The sequence below is a fragment of the Cnephaeus nilssonii genome (genome assembly GCF_951640355.1).
Source record: "Cnephaeus nilssonii genome assembly, chromosome: 7".
In the NCBI taxonomy this organism is placed as follows: Eukaryota; Metazoa; Chordata; class Mammalia; order Chiroptera; family Vespertilionidae; genus Cnephaeus; species Cnephaeus nilssonii.
Window position 1 is genome coordinate 75,129,229 of NC_137078.1, and position 16,796 is coordinate 75,146,024.

Genomic DNA, 16,796 nt, shown 5'->3' on the forward strand with positions numbered 1-16,796 from the left:
GTACATTACCAACACCCCAGAAGCACTATTTATGCTCCCCAGGCTTCCCTTCTCTTTGTCACCCACCCAAAGGTAACCACAACTTTGGCTTTTTGCTTTAAACATCAACATTTAAGAAGTGGGAAAGGAAAGCTGAGCGTAAAAAGGTAACTGAGAGCCCAGCCGGCATGGCTCAGTGGTTGAGCGTCCACCTGTGAACCAGGAGGTCACGGTTCAATTCCTAGTTGGGGCACACGCCTGGGTTGCAGGCTTGATCCCTAGTATGTGGTGTGCAGGAGGCAGCCAATTAATGGTTCTCTCTCATCATTGATGTTTCTACCTCTCTCTCCCTCTCCCTTCCTCTCTGAAATCAATAAAAAAAATATTTTAAAAAAGGTAATAAACTGGTCAGAAATGGGAGGATGTCAAGAGAACTTAATCTAAACTCCACCTATCACGCACACACCAGTTGAAGGCTGGTGATACAAAGTAGCACTGACTTTAGAAAACCCTCTTTGGCAGCAGCAGGAAACGTAACAAGATGATCACGAAGTAGATGGTAGTGGCGGCAGTGCTAGTTATACCAGTACACCCATGTGCAGGACAGTGGAGTCTGTGAAGCGAGATGAATCTTGTGCTTGGTGGCAGCAGCAAGGACAGTGGTGGGTGATGATTTGGTGCTGTTTTCCTCATGATGTATGCACCAAGTTGGGTTCTTCAGACTTAGCGATTTTGTGAGCTATTCAACATAATCTATTTTTTTAAAATATATTTTATTGACTTTTCACAGAGAGGAAGGGAGAGGGATAGAGAGCTAGAAACATCGATGAGAGAGAGACATCGACCAGCTGCCTCCTGCACGCTCCCCACCGGGGGATGTGCCCACAACCAATGTACATGCCCCTGACTGGAATCGAACCTGGGACCTTCCAGTCCGCAGACCGACGCTCTATCCACTGAGCCAAACCGGTTTCGGCCAACATAATCTATTTTTAAAAAAATCCTCACCAAGGGTATTTTTCTCCATTGATTTTTTTTTTTAGAGACAGTGGAAGAGAGGGGAGAGATAGAGAAACACTGGTGTGAGAGAGACAAGGATTCTTTGCCTCCCGCAAGCGACCAGGCTGGGAAACCTGCAACTCAGGTATGTGCCCTTGACCAGGAATCAAACCCATGACACTTTAGTCTGCAGGCTGATGCTCTAACCATTGAGCAACTGGTAGAGCCCCAACATAATCTATAACAACAAAAGTGTAATATGCTAATTAGACCGGACAGCTGAACGACCTTCTGGACGTCCTTCCAGACAAAGCAGGGCAAGGCAAGCTTTGAGGCTGAGGGGGCCGAGCCCTTTGCACCAATTTCGTGCATCGGGCCTCTAGTCTAATATATTACCTTACTAGGTCAAGAGAGAAAAACCTTAGAATTGTGAAAAACGACTGGTTGACTACCTAACAGTCATTTCCTTGTTTTTCTGAAAACATGGGAGGAGGGAAACATAGGATATATTATGATTGGTCCAAATCCATTGCATTGTATGTAATACCATCCTTTTTGCCAGCATATATAGCTCTCATCTACATAACAATCTTGCAAGGGTACTATTATCTTTTCCATTTTACTGATAGGAAATCCCAGACTCAGAGGATCACTGGTTTGGAACACAAATCTGACTCCATAGCTCTCTCATTTAAAAAAAATATATTTTATTGATTTTTTACAGAGAGGAAGGGAGAGGAGTAGAGAGTTAGAAACATCAATGAAAGAGAAAGATAAGCCGCCTCCTGCACACTCCCTACTGGGGATGTGCCTGCAACCAAGATACATGCCCTTGTCTGGAATCAAACCTGGGACCCTTCACCCTGGGACCCTTCAGTCCGAAGGGGTAAGCTCTATCCACTGTGCTAAACTGGTTAGGGCTGACTCCATTGCTCTTTCCAGTGCACTACAGTATTACTCATCTATGGATAGTTTTGTACATTTTTTATGACTGGTTGTGGGTATTCTACTTTTCTATTTGACCCATCAAAGCGTCACGTACGCCTCCTTTCCCATCAATCTGGGCGCTCCTCGATTAAGGTGATTCACTCACTACCCCTCAGGAACTGCTCCTGAAGACTTCTAGGAATCTCCTCTCCTCCCCCTACCCCCGCGTGTCTAAAGACTCCCAGGATCTCTTCCCCAAGAGCTGCTCCTAATGACCCCCAAATCCTCGCTCACTGGGGAACTGCTTTTTAATGACTCTTAAGGACATCGCCCCTTAGGACTGTCCTAATAACCCGCAGAGCTTCTTCCCATTCGGGAACTGCTCTCTTCAAGACATGTCAGGGTGTGCCAGCGAATGGGGGGGGGGGGGGGGGGTTCCCAGAGCACGGGACTTTCGGTTTTAAAACCGAGACAGTCCCGGGCAAATTAGGACAAGTTGGTCACCTTATCAGGAGCTCCTTGACCTCGGAAGCGGCCCCTTAAGGGCTCCCAGCAAGCACACTTCTACCTGAGGCAAGGGTCTTCCCAAAGCCTCTGCCCACCCTTCCGTGAGCAGCACCCTACAGGAACCTCCTCGCCCTTCCCCTGCCGACTACCCCATTCCTAGGCGCTCGCCCCTTTCCATCCTGATTAGCTACGGGCGGCCGGGAGCCTGCCTATGATAGGCCGGCTCCGCACTTAGCGGAGATGCTCAGTGGCCGCGGTCCCGAGTGGGGCCGCGTTTCCTCCTGGCAACAGCCCGAGCGGGTGCTCATAGGCAGAGCCGATTGAAACGCCCAGACTTTGGGGCGCTTGCAGCGCGTGCTCATTGGTTGTTTGAAGGCTTATAGTGGCCCTCGGATTGGTTCACTTTGTGGGGCGCTGTGCGGCTGCGCCGAGGCCGACTTCAGGGGAGGCGGAGCTTCGTTCCTCGCTAGAAGGAAAAGCAGCGAGATCGGCGGGTGGCGACAGCAGAAGCCGGGTCTTAGCCCTGCCGGGCCGGTGGGCTTTCGGTGAGAGCCGTAAGGTCTCGGGATCTTTTTAGAGTTGTGGCAGCTGTGGCCTTGACCGTGAGATCCGGTGGGGGAGGGGGGGAGGGAGTGATGGGCACGGTTCTCACCCAATGGGAGCAGGAGCTTCTAAAATGCATCCTGGGATTGGTTCTTTCCAATTTCTTCTGGCCAATGGCCGTCGGGAAGGGGGGCGGGTGTACTGGGCAGTATTTTCTTCCTGCGGCCGGGCCCCCCTCGCCCGGGCGGCGGGGCCAGGAGGGGCTGGGCCTCTGCACGGTGAGGTTTGGGGATCTGGGGAGCGATACCCGCGGGAGCTGCTGAGTGGGGAGGGGGCGGGAGTTTGGAGTGGTTCTTAGCAAGAGCTACCTTTATGGAGTGGTTAAGTACCGGGCCTAGTGCTTAGCATTTTGCTTGCATCATCTGAGTTAATCACAGCAACCCTGCCAGCAAGGAGGTTGGGATCCCCTTCTTACAGTGGAGAAACTGAGGCTCTGGCACCTCACACCAGCCAAGGTCACACAGCTAGTAGATGGCAGAGACCGGATCTGGAGTCCGAGTTGCGTTGACTCCCGAGCGGTGCTCTTGAACCGCCAGGCTTTGTTGCTGGATGGGAGCAGGAAGGTGTTAGGGAACAGGAGCTTTCCCCAGGGGATAGGTTGGGGGAAGGGAATCCGAGGGTTGAAGAAAGGAAATGAGCAACAGGAGGTGAGGGCGAGGAAATCAGTTATTCAAGTTACTGAGTGCCTGCTCTGTGCGTGCATTGTTCTAGGTTCGAGGCACACAGAAACGAGTGAGTCCAGAGGCGGTGGGCCACACTGGGGATGGGCCTTAACACTGTTTTCACGTGATTGTGTGTTTTGTTGAAATTTGCAAAAGTAAGGTATTTTGTATACTTTTTAAAAGAGAGGGTCTTCAAAATTGAGTAAACTTCAGGCTCCTCTACCATTGGATCCGCCCTTCTAATGGGTTTAGTCTAGGTGGAGATTATTATTATGTAGGCAGCATAGAGCGATGGAAGAAGCACCAGGAGTACATTACCGCACTGTGGGCGAATTTCCTGGTATGTAAATCAGGGATAATAGTATACTGCCATGCAAAGGTTTGGCAAGGTACGTGAAGAGCAAATGGAAGCCGGATAGGTGTGTGTGGGGGGGGGGGAAGGGGGGGAGGAGGAGGGGTTTGAGTTGTCTTCTCTCTTACCTTAGACACTTCTGCTCCATGCTGTCTCCAGTCTTTCACTAGATTGCTGGCAGGTTGGAGGCAGTTTCCTCACTTCTGAGCTCTCTAGCTCCCAAGGGCACTCTTGGAGCTGAACTGCCATGGCTTTGGGGCCCAGCTTGGGGGAGTTCTAGAATTTCCTTTTGCTTCTTAACTGGCTCCTTTGAGCTGATATGCTTGGTCCTTATTCAGTTGTAGTAGTCTTTTGTAGTGCCTGGTAATGGGGATGTACCCACTTAGCTGGAGGCTTCATCTAAAAACAAAGTATTTCCCCTTTTCTAGTCAGTTAGGAAGTTTGCCCTGTGTTGCCAGTTTATTGCCTGTTTAAATTTTGTCCTTTGAGTTCTGGGTACAGTGCGATTACACCGGTCTCTAGCTTGGCTTCATTAAGTACTGCTGAAACTGCATTTTGGTTTAGATATAGTTTTAAAAATCATAGTTCATGCTACTAATATCAAAGAACTTTTTAAAAAAAACTTTAAAAATTTTTATTTATTGATTTGAGTGAGACACATTGATTTGTTGTTCCACTTATTTATATATTCATTGGTTGCTTCTTATATGTGCCCTGACCGGAGATGTATCAGGATGATACTCTAACCAGCTGAGCTACCCAGCCAGGGCTCAAAGTACTTTAATTACATTAAACTTTATTTTGTAATCTTGTAACTAAGTAACTTTTTTTAGGAATCTGTAATCCTATTTTAAAGCTGTACCTGAGAAGGGAGCCAGCCCACAGGTTGCTTTTTAAATCTGGTTATAATAGATTATGTTTAATACTCTGAAAAGCATTTAGCAAGGTGTGTATAAGGGAGCCACATGAAAAGATAAGGGTAAAATATGGGCGGGGCGGCCATACTGTTAGATAGGACCAACAATCAGATAGTTACCATTTCACTTTATTAGCTTAAACAATGTCTCCATTTAAATAAGATTTGAATACATGCAATGTTGATACATCAGGTTCTTTTTTTTTTTTTTAATGTATTTTATTGATTTTTTACAGAGAGGAAGGGAGAGGGATAGAGAGTTAGAAACATCCATGAGAGAGAAACATCGATCAGCTGCCTCCTGCACACCCCCTACTGGGGATGTGCCCGCAACCAAGGTACATGCCCTTCACCGGAATCGAACCTGGAACCGTTCAGTCCACAGGCCGACGCTCTATCCACTGAGCCAAACCGGTCAGGGCCACAGGTTCTTTTAAGCAGAGCTTTGTCTATCTGTATTTCTGGTTCATTTAAATAATGTATCTAGAGGCAGATTCCAGGTGTGAAGTCTTTTTTTTTTTTTTTTATCTTCACCCTAGGATATGTGTTGTTGTTTTTCTTCATTGATTCTAGAGAGGGAGGAACATTGAAGTGAGTGAGAAACAGTGATAGGTTGCCTCCCCTTTGCACCCTGACTGGTAATTGAACCCAAGACCCTTTCGGTGCACGGGAACATGCTCTAACCACTGAGCACACGTGCCAGGGCCAGGTGTGAGGTCTTAATACTTCAGAATTTCTAAGTTATCGTTTACTGTTTTCAGCACTGACATTCCCAGCATTTAATTTTAATTGCAACTTTATGCTCTTAACGAATTTCTTCAGATTCCCGTCTGACCAAAGTGACCTCAAAAAAGGAGGGAAAATGGCTTCTGAATCGGAAACACTGAATCCCAGCGCTCGGATAATGACCTTTTACCCGACTATGGAGGAGTTCCGGAACTTCAGTCGATACATTGCCTACATTGAATCCCAAGGAGCTCATCGGGCCGGGCTGGCCAAGGTGAGGGGTGGGCTTGTTCGGCAATGGCTTCTGTGACGGGGCAGCCGGAAGGCTTCCTGAGTGAATGTTGGAAGAACCGAGTTTTACTGAAAGCCAGGCAGGGTGATGAGCTGAGTGTGCTGTCCTATTTGCAAGTTAATTGCTTTCGTTAGCATCTGAAGCATTTCTTTTAGGGAGGGGGAGAGCTGCCTGGAATCTGTAAAAGGGCCGCTCAGAGCCAGCATGTCAGGGCCACTGCTGTGGTGCCTCCCCCTCTGGTGGAGATGGTGCTTGAGTGTGTTTATCTGTCATTGAGTGCTCATGCCATTAAACTTCCCTGTTCTCATTTCACTCTCAGCCAGCACTCTGATAGTAATTGGGCTTCCCGTGTGGACTCTCTGTTCAATGAGAGAGAATCAGCTCTTCAACCTCCTCTCTTGGTGCCCAGATAAGACACTGAGGCTGAGAAACAAGTATTACTTACCTTAGTGCATGGCCACCAGGCAGCTAGTCGGTGGCAGAACTGGATCAGGGTTAGCATGGCAGTGTGACTTGCTGCATTTGGGTGCGCGTCGTTAAAGCAAAGTAACTTTCTAGTAAAATGGACTGCTAACGTTGGATAGCAGCCTACACACTTCCTGGACGCTGACCAGCTCGCCAGGTTTCTGATCCGTCTCTGTCTTTGTGTTCCCTACAGGTTGTTCCTCCTAAGGAGTGGAAGCCTCGAGCGTCCTATGATGACATTGACGATCTGGTCATTCCTGCTCCCATCCAGCAGCTGGTGACCGGGCAGTCTGGGCTCTTCACTCAGTACAACATACAGAAGAAAGCCATGACTGTTCGAGAGTTCCGCAAGATAGCCAATAGTGATAAGTGAGTGGAAACACGTTTCTCCCTTTATCTGTCCTAGTGTCTAGTACTTAACATCACCGCTGCTGTCCGACTGAAGACCAGTGTCCCAGCTCCATCTAGCTTCTGTCTCCCTTTCTGACCTTTTACTGGAAGCATCTCCTCCTCTCAATACTGTGTCGACACTTGTCCATATTCTCACATCAAGTAATCCCATTGTTTTTCCATCAAAAGTAGAACCATTTTCTGACTCCCGGTAATTTGCGGGTTTCCCAAGGAGAACGCTGGAGTTGGTTCAAAAGGAGCTTTTGCCAGATGTATTGGTATCACTTGCTTATCTAAAAGTGGCCTCAGTGGTTTAATCTCTTCCTTCTGGGTCCTTCTGTCTTTAATCATGCTCAAAATCCTCCCTACCCATAAAACTGCTATCTCCTTTCCACTTTTTGTTTGTTTGTTTGTTTGTTGTTAATGCTCACCCAAGGACATTTCCCCATTGATTTTTAAAGAGAATGGAATGGAGGGGGAGAGGCAGAGAGAGAAATACTGATGTGAGAGAGACACATCTATTGGTTGCCTCCTATGCCCTGACCAGGACCGGGGATCGAGCCTGCAACCAAGGTACATGCCCTTGACTGAAATCGAACCCGGAACCCTTCAGTTGACGCTCTGTCCACTGAGCCAAACGGGCCACGGCTTCTTTCCACTTTGACATTAACAGGATGTGAATGAACTGCCAAGCTAGTTGCTGTTTTCTGACTCCATTCCTCCTCCTGTGTACATTCTTGTCTGTGTTAGAAACGTCTTTCTTTGTGTAGGCCTGCTATTTGTCAGTTGATTTTGTAACGTTTAGCTCTCATTTGATCTCAGCGAATGAATTTTGTCTTCCCTTCATCAGCTCTCACTGCTCTTTCTTAATCCTTTTCCTTGGATCTTCTCCCTTCCCGTGCCACTCCATAATTTTGAGTTTCCACAAAGGATTCCTTCCTTTCCCCTTGCGTTTTCTCCTGAGCCGTATGGATCTACGCATGTCTGATTTCAGCCAGTCAGACATGTTGTGCCTTCGCTGTGAACGAGCCCAGAGCTGGATCTGAAGCTTGCCAGTCTTCACGCTTTGGGCACGTGACTTCATGCGCTTTATCATCTCTCTTTCTCTCTCTCTCTCTCTCACATCAGATCTCACTCTCTTCTATTTCTATGCTTTGCCTTCTTTTCCATTGGCTTATCACGATTCTAAAATGTGGTCTTCCAGTTTTATTGACAGCTTCACGCTTGAACATCTACTAGGATAGTGCTGGCCAGCTGCTGTGTACTGTGATAATTTATGTGCAAGCATGTTGAAGAAGCGTGACATGCTCTTGGACGGAAGGCTGTGTCACCCTGTGTCTGATGTCTATCTGTGCAGTGTGTCTGTGGGCTGGCGGCACCAAGCACACCTGCTTTCTGTTTCACACGGGCTTCAGCCTCCTGTGCCTGTCTTCTCTCCTTGTCCACATATGGTAGGCCTTTTCTCCTTCCACAATACCGCCTTTCTTTTCGAATGAACCGGCCGTGTCTTTTCTTTTCCTCTGAAATACAACCAAGTCTCACCCTTGATTGCTGTCTGCATGGTCAGCAGAATCCAGTGGGGGAAAATCTAAATGTATAAAGCAGATCAGTTGGAGGTGGAAAAGTTATTTATATTTAAAAGGGAACTTGAGAGTTCTAAACATTATTATTCATTAGGTTGGCATTGACATGTAAGCCAGTATTGAAAGTAAGATTTGTTTTTCCTCACTCATCCCATTATCTCCACACAATTTCATTTTGGTCTCTGCTTCCACTCTTCATCCACCCACGATATGTTTTTGCCATTCCAGTTATAACGTGCGTTTTCAAATACCTTTTAGGTTGATATATTGTTCTGTTTAAAATTGCTGTGTAATCATTTTTAAGTGGCTTTGAACGGTTTCGTTTGTCAGCACGGTTATTGGTTGAATGTTGGCCGCTGCATTGGGTGCTGGCCGTGTGGCTGTGACGGTGCACTCGAGCCTCCGGGAGCCGCTTCCGTCACAGCCGTGCCGGGAAGCGAGCCGTGGCAAGGCCTCGCTCTCCCCAGGCTGTTGGGTTTTGGTTGTCTGTGGACATGCAGTTGACCTTGATCAATGTAGGAGTGGGGCGTCAACTCCCCACCCCCACCCCCACCCTGTAAAGTCAAATTTGCCTATACCTTTTGACTCCCCCAAATCTTAACTACTAATAAATAGCCTCCTGTTCACTGGAAGTCTTATGGGTAACATAAATAGTCTATTAACACATTTTGTATATGTATTGTATACTGTATTCTTAGAACAATAAGTAAGCTAGAGAAAAGAAAATCATAAGGAAGAGAAAATACATTTACAGAGAAGTAACCCGCATGTAAGTGGGCCTGCACAGGTCTAACCTGTGTTGTTCACGGGTCAGCTGTATAGGGATTTGCGGTTCTTGGATCTCACACATGTGTAAGCTATTTTCTCCTTGAGTGGCCAGGCCACTTCTGATTCTGGCGGGGTGTGTAGCTTTGGTCGATTCTCTCCAAAGACCTGAAGATACACCATGCTTCTTAAGGAAGGTGCGCTTCTGTCTTCATGCAGTCACCTTCCATGGCCCAGAGCTCGTGGAAGGGATATTGGGGGAGGTACTGTCTTAAAGCCTTGAAGGCCAAGGTTGTGTCATATTTGTCTGAAATACCTTGCTGTTTCTGGAATAGGAGATTGTGCTGTTCGAGAATTTAGTCCCTTCTAAGTGGTTAACACTTCTTTTACGTTTGAAAGGTACTGTACCCCACGCTACAGTGAGTTTGAAGAGCTTGAACGGAAATACTGGAAAAATCTCACTTTCAATCCCCCCATCTATGGTGCAGACGTGAACGGCACTCTCTACGAAAAGGTGAGACTCTCCGGCAACTCCCTGTGCTGCGGTTTTGTAATGTTGGAATGTAGTGACATTTGTATCTGCCCAGCGCGCAGTAGGCCCCTAAAAGCTGCTTGCTGAATGGGTGCAGGGATCCACCACCAGCTGACGTGCTGTGCTCGCTTCATTGGGGGTAGTTTTGCACGTGACTGACGGTTGCTTCTCCCACGCGACATGTGAATCGGGTGATGTGGTGTTCTTTGCAAGGGCTGTTAGAATAGTCTGTGGGTGGTAGCTGATGAGTTCTTGAAAGGGTGGGATCACAGTAAATGAATTGTTGGGGGAGAGGCAGTGTGGTTTCTGCAGAAAAAAGATCACTGACTATAATCTAAGAAAAGTAATATATATTTAAGAAGTGAAACTTAGATTTTCAGAACCAGCAAACAAGATTCTGTAGCAAAAGCTGTTTTTTAAAAAATATATTTTATTGATTTTTCACAGAGAGAGGAAGAGAGAGGAACAGAGAGTTAGAAACATCGATGAGAGAAGAACATCAATCAGCTGCCTCCTGCACCACCCCCCCACAGGGGATGTGCCCACAACCAATGTACATGCCCTTGGCCAGAATCAAACCCGGGACCCTTCCGTCCGCAGTCCGGCGCTCTATCCACTGAGCCAAACCAGTCAGGGCTGTAGCAAAAGCTGTTTTAACCAGTTGCACTGCCTTGGGATGTAAAAGGAAGGAATGTTTGGAAGGTTTTTTTGGATGATTAAAAATTTTGTAGCACATTTCAAGGATTATCACTCAGATGAATTCCAGTGTTTTTGTAAATTATTGGAAGGAAGGGGTTTAAAAAGTGGATTCCAAGTTTGTTGATGAGTGTTTTTGGGTGGTGGGGAAGGGAAGCAGGGACATTCATGGTGGGAGATGCTATAAGGACCTGGGGTGGGGAGACACAAGCAGGGAATAATAATCCATAACGTGCCATGGGAGGTGGGCGCCTCGCTGACCATCACGACTCAGAAAAGGACTTGGGTGACACTTTTTACTGAAAACACTGCTCAGTGGAAAGTGGGGCTAGAAAAGTCACAGACTGATCTAGTTCATTCTCATGTTTGGTATTTTTTATGGTGTAAGAGGTTTTTTTTCCTATTTTGACATAAGTTTCTTTAGCTTCAGTTCAAAACTCTTTATTGTGGGGTTTAGAACAGGTGGCTGTCACCTCTTGACCCATCTTTCATAGACGAGTGCTCACCAAGTGGTGTTTGTCCTTCAGAGGTACCATGGCACCGTTTCCCGTGGTGGCAGGAAAAGTGGGCGAGGGATGCTGTGGTCTTCATGGCCCTGCTGTTTTGACATTATTCCACATCTGTGTTAGAGGTGACAGCTCACCTGGGACCTGCTCCGTGATGTGTAGGTTCGGAGCCTCGGTTTATAGTCATTATCCCTTGCCCTGGACTGTCCTTTCCTTTGCAGCATGTTGATGAGTGGAATATTGGCCGGCTGAGGACAATCCTGGACTTGGTGGAGAAGGAGAGTGGGATCACCATCGAGGGGGTGAACACCCCGTACCTGTACTTTGGCATGTGGAAGACATCCTTTGCCTGGCACACGGAAGACATGGACCTGTACAGCATCAATTACCTGCACTTCGGAGAACCCAAGTCCTGGTACAGTCAGCCTGCAGTTGGCACTGGAGCTTCTCGGGAGGGAGCGGGGGGCTTCTCGGCTCTCCGGTGCCCAGGAAACGCCTCCAGAGCTTGTTAAAATGCAGACTCGGGTTCAGTAGGCTTGGGGTGGGAGTGGCATTTTACATTTTAAACAGACTTCCAAGTGATGAGAAGCTGTTGGAGCTCTGGTGCTCAGACCGCCTTTTGAGTAGCAGGCTTCAGAGGGCAGGGCACTTGGTACCACTGCGTGCAAGCGTGCGTTGGCTGAGTGACTGCGAGCCACAGAGGCTGTTCCCCCCTCTCCCACCGCTTCCTGGTTTCTTTTTCTGAGCAGGCCTGAGGCATTGCTTAGAGGCAGACTTCCAAGGCTAGAGTCCCGCCTTCAGATGAGAGAAAGCTTTCTTTCCCTCGTGGGAAAAAATATTTGGTGAGCAGCAGTGTGTGCTTAACGCAAGAGGGGATGCAAGGCTACTCAGCAGATGCTTCCTGCTCTCCAGGGTGTCCTTAGTCTAGTTGGGGAGACAAAGATGAGTTCTCTCTTCTCCCCCTCTGCTGGTCCCTCACTCCGGCTCAGCACTTAGTGAAGGTGCTGCATTGCACAGCAGTGAATAAGGCAGGTGAGGTAGCTCCCCTCACGGACAGGAGTTGCGAAGTGTGAGGAAATAGCACGGGGTGAGGAGAGCCCTGATGGGAGACGGTGGATGCTGTAGGTCCATGTGGGGAGGGCCCATGAGGGGTGGTGATCAGAGAGGGTGTCCCTGAAGGAGGTGACAATGAAGCTGAGACCTAGCAAATGAGAAAGAAGTCGCTGCGTAGCTGGGTGGGACAATGGTGGGTTCAGGAGAAGGGAGGCTGAGGGAAGTGTGTCTAAGTGGTTGGAAGACGCATGCAAAGATCCTGAGTTGAGAGACAGCACGATGTCTTGAGTGAACTAGAGGAAGTGCATAGTGGTTTGGGTGCCGGGTTCTACGATGGAAGTGAGTGAGGAGGCCAGAGGAGCAGCAGGGGCCAGGCCAGGAGGAGTCATGGACACGGGATCCATCTTCCTGCCCTTTTCCAGCATCTAAAGCCACATCCCTTCCCAGGGGTTTTCCTTTCTTCTTTCAAATACTTTTGAGTTTCTAATCTTGGGGCAACATTTTTTGACCTACTGCCCCATTCCCTTCCTTAGGTGGCTCGAGGTGGAGACTCTGTCAGTGTAGCTTTTGTGTCTTCACCACGTTGACGCCCAAGGTCGCTGAGAATGGATTTCTGTTCTCACGTCGAGAGCAGGCTTTCTGGTTATCACACACGCTCTCCGGGTCAGCAGGTGGGACCTGCAGAGGTCCGCGTGCAAGGCGGCCCACAGTGCTTTCCGGGACAGACATTCCTCCGCTCCTCGTCTGTTTTGTTTCATAACGAAGCTTTCGGGAAGTTTTCGTTGTGGAATAATCTTTAGACTTGATTGTAAAGGTTAAAATAGACTAACTGTGCGTTTCAGGATATAAAAGTTTAGCAAAAGTTTTGACTAGTCTTACATGGTTTTTTGGCCCTTTTTTTTATGAGGAGCACTTTCTGTGGTGTCTGGATGGAGGAGTAACTACTGGGTAATCGGTATAACTGGAGACAACAGCAGATATGGGGCCAGGTCTAATCCATTTTTGCCTTGTTTTCCATTCTTTATCCTGTCACTGTTAGGCCATCAGGTCTGCCAGGAGCACGTTAATGCCATCCTTCTTCCATTTCATTTCATTTCATTTCACTTCATTTCATTTCATTTCACTTCATTTCATTTCTGACGTCATAAAGGAGAGCAACATTGAGTGCACACCTAAATCCTGGCTCACAGTAAACATTCAGCACTGTCTCATTAATGAATCTAAAAGAGGAATTCACTCACACTTCTCTGTGGGCTCCCCACTGCTCTGCCCAAACTGTCTAATATTTCATTTCTCCAGCTTTCCTTTGTCGTTTCTGTAGTTGGGAGGTTGAGAAACCTGATACCTTGAGCTGTTTTGAGAGTGGGAACGAGCCCCTTCCGCCCCTGCCCTGTCCTCTGCTCAGCGTCCAATGCTTTTATGTGATTGCAGGTACTCCGTTCCCCCTGAGCACGGGAAGCGCTTGGAGCGCCTCGCCAAAGGTACTGTGTCTCCTCCACGGCTGGCTCCGCCCCTCCTGTGAGCTGTGCTCATTGCTCTGACACGTCCATTCTCTGTGGTCAGATCCCCCCTGTCCTTTCTCAGGCCTGCAGCGGGGCCGGGGGGGTGGGGGTAAGCCAGACTGCCAGGTTGGTTATCCTAAATGGAGCAACTCAAAGCAGAGCCTTTCCCCACTTGGTCCTGGGAAGGGACTCAGTAAATCCTTCCTAGTCTGTCTTTGCCTCGGTTCTATCAAGCATGGATTTATTTGACCGGAGATCAAATACCAGTCATATTGGGTCTCATTCTTCTGCCAGAAACCCAAACGTTAAAGTCAGGATTGAATTATTTAATGCTTTGACTCTTTTAAGTGGACCTTGATAGATTTATTCCTCCAGAGAGCCCGTTTCAGGAGAGCGTGGGTAGTCTGTTCTGTAGGAGATGTGTTACTAACAAAAGACTGAGGAGGCAGCTGAATGGAGAAAGGTTCGGAAGCGATTTAAAGCTCTTTATCAGAAAAGAGACTGCTTGGGTCATCTCAGTCCCCCAGACAGTTTCATTACCCACGTGACGGCCTCTGGGAGAGCCCAGAGGCTCATCGTAGAGTCTTAGAGCTGGGCTGGAGCTGAAGGATCCGTAGAGATCACCTTGGTGCTGTATCCCCCTTATGGTCCAGACGAGATGCACAGGGGCAGGATGCTGGGTTACAGAGCTCGTGGGGAGCACTGTTCACTTGTGCCTATTTTCAATTAAACAGGCTTTTTCCCAGGAAGTGCTCAAAGCTGTGAGGCTTTTCTCCGCCATAAGATGACCTTGATTTCCCCTTTAATGCTGAAGAAATACGGAATTCCCTTCGACAAGGTGAGCTGATTTTACCTATGGAAGTCCTTAGCCTCACGCGGAAACCACCCTTTCTGGTCTGTGTTTCACGGAGGAGCTTTATTCTAGTTCATTACCCTGTGCCAGGTGTGGGCCAAAGCTAACATATATAACAACACTTTGATATCAGGGTATTAAAGGTGGGGCTGCTCTACCTTCCCGGGACCAGACGAGAGTCAAATCCCCGTGAACAGAGTTCCTCTGGAACAGCGGTCGGCAAACTCATTAGTCAACAGAGCCAAATATCAACAGTACAACGACTGAAATTTCTTTTGAGAGCCAAATTTTTTAAACTTAAACTTCTTCTAACACCACTTCTTCAAAATAGACTCGCCCAGGCCGTGGTATTTTGTGGAAGAGCCACACTCAAGGGGCCAAAGAGCCGCAGTTTGCCGACCACTGCTCTGGTTATTATAGTCATGGCGTTCTAATATGATACGTTAGGGCTTTGCATTTAGTAGAAGACACCAAGGCCCCAGTGGTTTTATGGTTTATCCTTGGCCATTCAGCTAAGTCGAGGCAGAGCTGGAGCTCAGAGGGCCCGTTCTGCGGACCCCTGCAGTTCAATGCAACTGCTTCAAGTCTGCTCTTTGCTCTTGTTCAGGTCACGCAGGAAGCTGGAGAGTTTATGATCACATTTCCTTATGGCTACCACGCCGGCTTTAACCACGGCTTCAACTGTGCGGAGTCTACCAATTTTGCTACGCGGCGGTGGATTGAGTATGGCAAACAGGCAGTGCTGGTGAGTCTGCTTGGCCTCTGTCCCTCTCTGCCTAAAAATGTCTGGCTCTGGTTAGGTGCACTGGCTGGTGGTTAGAACTTTTCTTTGAACTCCTGGAATTCAGAAACCAAGTGGCTGGGAATGTGCAAAAGTGCCCAGCATCTTGCGTTCGTTAAAAATTTGTTCAGATTCGGGACGTATAAAGTGAGGTTTTCGTGCTTCAGTCCATTGATCATTCAAACCACACCCACACACATTGATACTCTGGCTTCAGCCACTCGGGGATTTCTCTGTTGAGAAGTTCGGAGGGGTTTACTTTTACTTGAGGGAAGCAGAGGGCTGGACCTTTGATTGGGAGTAGACTCGCTTGTGTGGTCCTGGCCTTGGATAGATATCCACAGGAAGGTGGCTGTTGACCATCTGGGGTCTGAGTGCTGAGCTTCCCATCGGTCAGTTCTCATGCACCCTTGTAGTGCCTGGTGGACTGCCCAGCGCCATGCATTCTCCGCCCTTGTTCCCGGCTTCCCTCCCTGTCTGAAGCTCTGAGCCCCAAACAGTTTGGCTTTACACTGTCTTGGACCTTTGTCCACCTGCAGGGAGGAGACGGGATATGGGGGTCAGGTGGGGGCAGGTGAAGGGTGCTCACCCAGGGCTCTTCTGGTTACTTGCGGCAGTGCTCCTGTAGAAAGGATATGGTGAAGATCTCCATGGACGTGTTCGTGAGGAAGTTCCAGCCAGAAAGGTACAAACTTTGGAAAGCCGGGAAGGACAGCACGGTCATCGACCATACTCTGCCCACGCCAGAGGCCGCCGAGTTTCTTAAGGAGAGTGACCTGCCTCCAAGGGCCACGGAGGAGGCGTGCCCAGAGGAGGACATGGAAGGAGTCGAGGATGGCGAGGAGGGCCCCCTGAGGAGAAGGTAAGGCGGCAGCCCGCGGGGCCCCGCTGTTTGAGGGAGGGACATGTAGGCAGCTGCGGAGAGGCTGTTTCTAAGGAGGGTGTTATTGATTTCAGAGAGGAAGGGAGAAGGAGAGAGAGATGGAAACATCAGTGATGAGAGGGAATCCTTGATTGCCTGCTTCCTGCATGGACCCCTATTGGGGATTGGGCCTGCAACCCGGCATGTGCCCTGACCGGGAATCGAACCCTGACCTCCTGGTTCATAGGTCGATGCTTAACCCCTGAGCCACATGGGCTGGGCGTGAGAGCTTTTTAAAAAAGGGGAGTGGTGCTCGCTATGGCAGCACACACGTTAAAATTGGGAAGTTTAATTAGCATGTTCCCTGTGCAAGGATGACATGCAAATTTGTGAAGCGGTTCATATTAAAAAAAGAAAAGAAAAGAGGGTGTGGTAGTGGAAATAAGATTCCTGGCCTTATCAGTGTTTGAGCCAGAGGATCTGTCTCCTAAGGATCGTTTATCCTAGGCCAGTGGTCGGCAAACCGCGGCTCGCGAGCCACATGCGGCTCTTTGGCCCCTTGAGTGTGGCTCTTCCACAAAATACCACGGCCTGGGCGAGTCTGTTTTGAAGTGGCGTTAGAAGAAGTTTAAGTTTAAAAAATTTGGCTCAAAAGAAATTTCAGTTGTTGTACTGTTGATATTTGGCTCTGTTGACTAATGAGTTTGCCGACCGCTGTCCTAGGCCGTGTGGGGAAGAAAGGAGAGACATTGATGGGCTCCTACTTTATGCCAGGCGCTTTCGGGTACTCAGCCTACCTTTTCTTAAGCCTCATGGTGGGTGGTGATATCCCTGTTTTCCTTTTG

At 48.4% G+C, this 16,796-nt stretch overlaps 1 protein-coding gene across 2 annotated transcripts in view; it reads left to right on the forward strand.

The window, feature by feature from the left end:
- The first annotated feature begins 2,836 nt into the window (after positions 1-2,836).
- The window catches only part of KDM4A (lysine demethylase 4A), a 42,533-nt gene continuing 28,573 nt past the window's right edge, over positions 2,837-16,796 (forward strand). Inside the window, exons 1-9 of one of the 2 annotated variants that reach the window (XM_079777624.1) lie at positions 2,837-2,957; positions 5,768-5,945; positions 6,622-6,797; positions 9,566-9,680; positions 11,122-11,315; positions 13,385-13,434; positions 14,190-14,293; positions 14,916-15,053; positions 15,707-15,951. In XM_079777624.1, the coding sequence (XP_079633750.1) occupies positions 5,808-5,945; positions 6,622-6,797; positions 9,566-9,680; positions 11,122-11,315; positions 13,385-13,434; positions 14,190-14,293; positions 14,916-15,053; positions 15,707-15,951 (1,160 nt within the window). In that variant the 5' untranslated portion in view covers positions 2,837-2,957; positions 5,768-5,807. Of the gene's footprint in view, positions 2,958-3,156; positions 3,234-5,767; positions 5,946-6,621; positions 6,798-9,565; positions 9,681-11,121; positions 11,316-13,384; positions 13,435-14,189; positions 14,294-14,915; positions 15,054-15,706; positions 15,952-16,796 lie in introns of those variants that run through there. The other variant, XM_079777625.1, reaches the window with a different exon arrangement.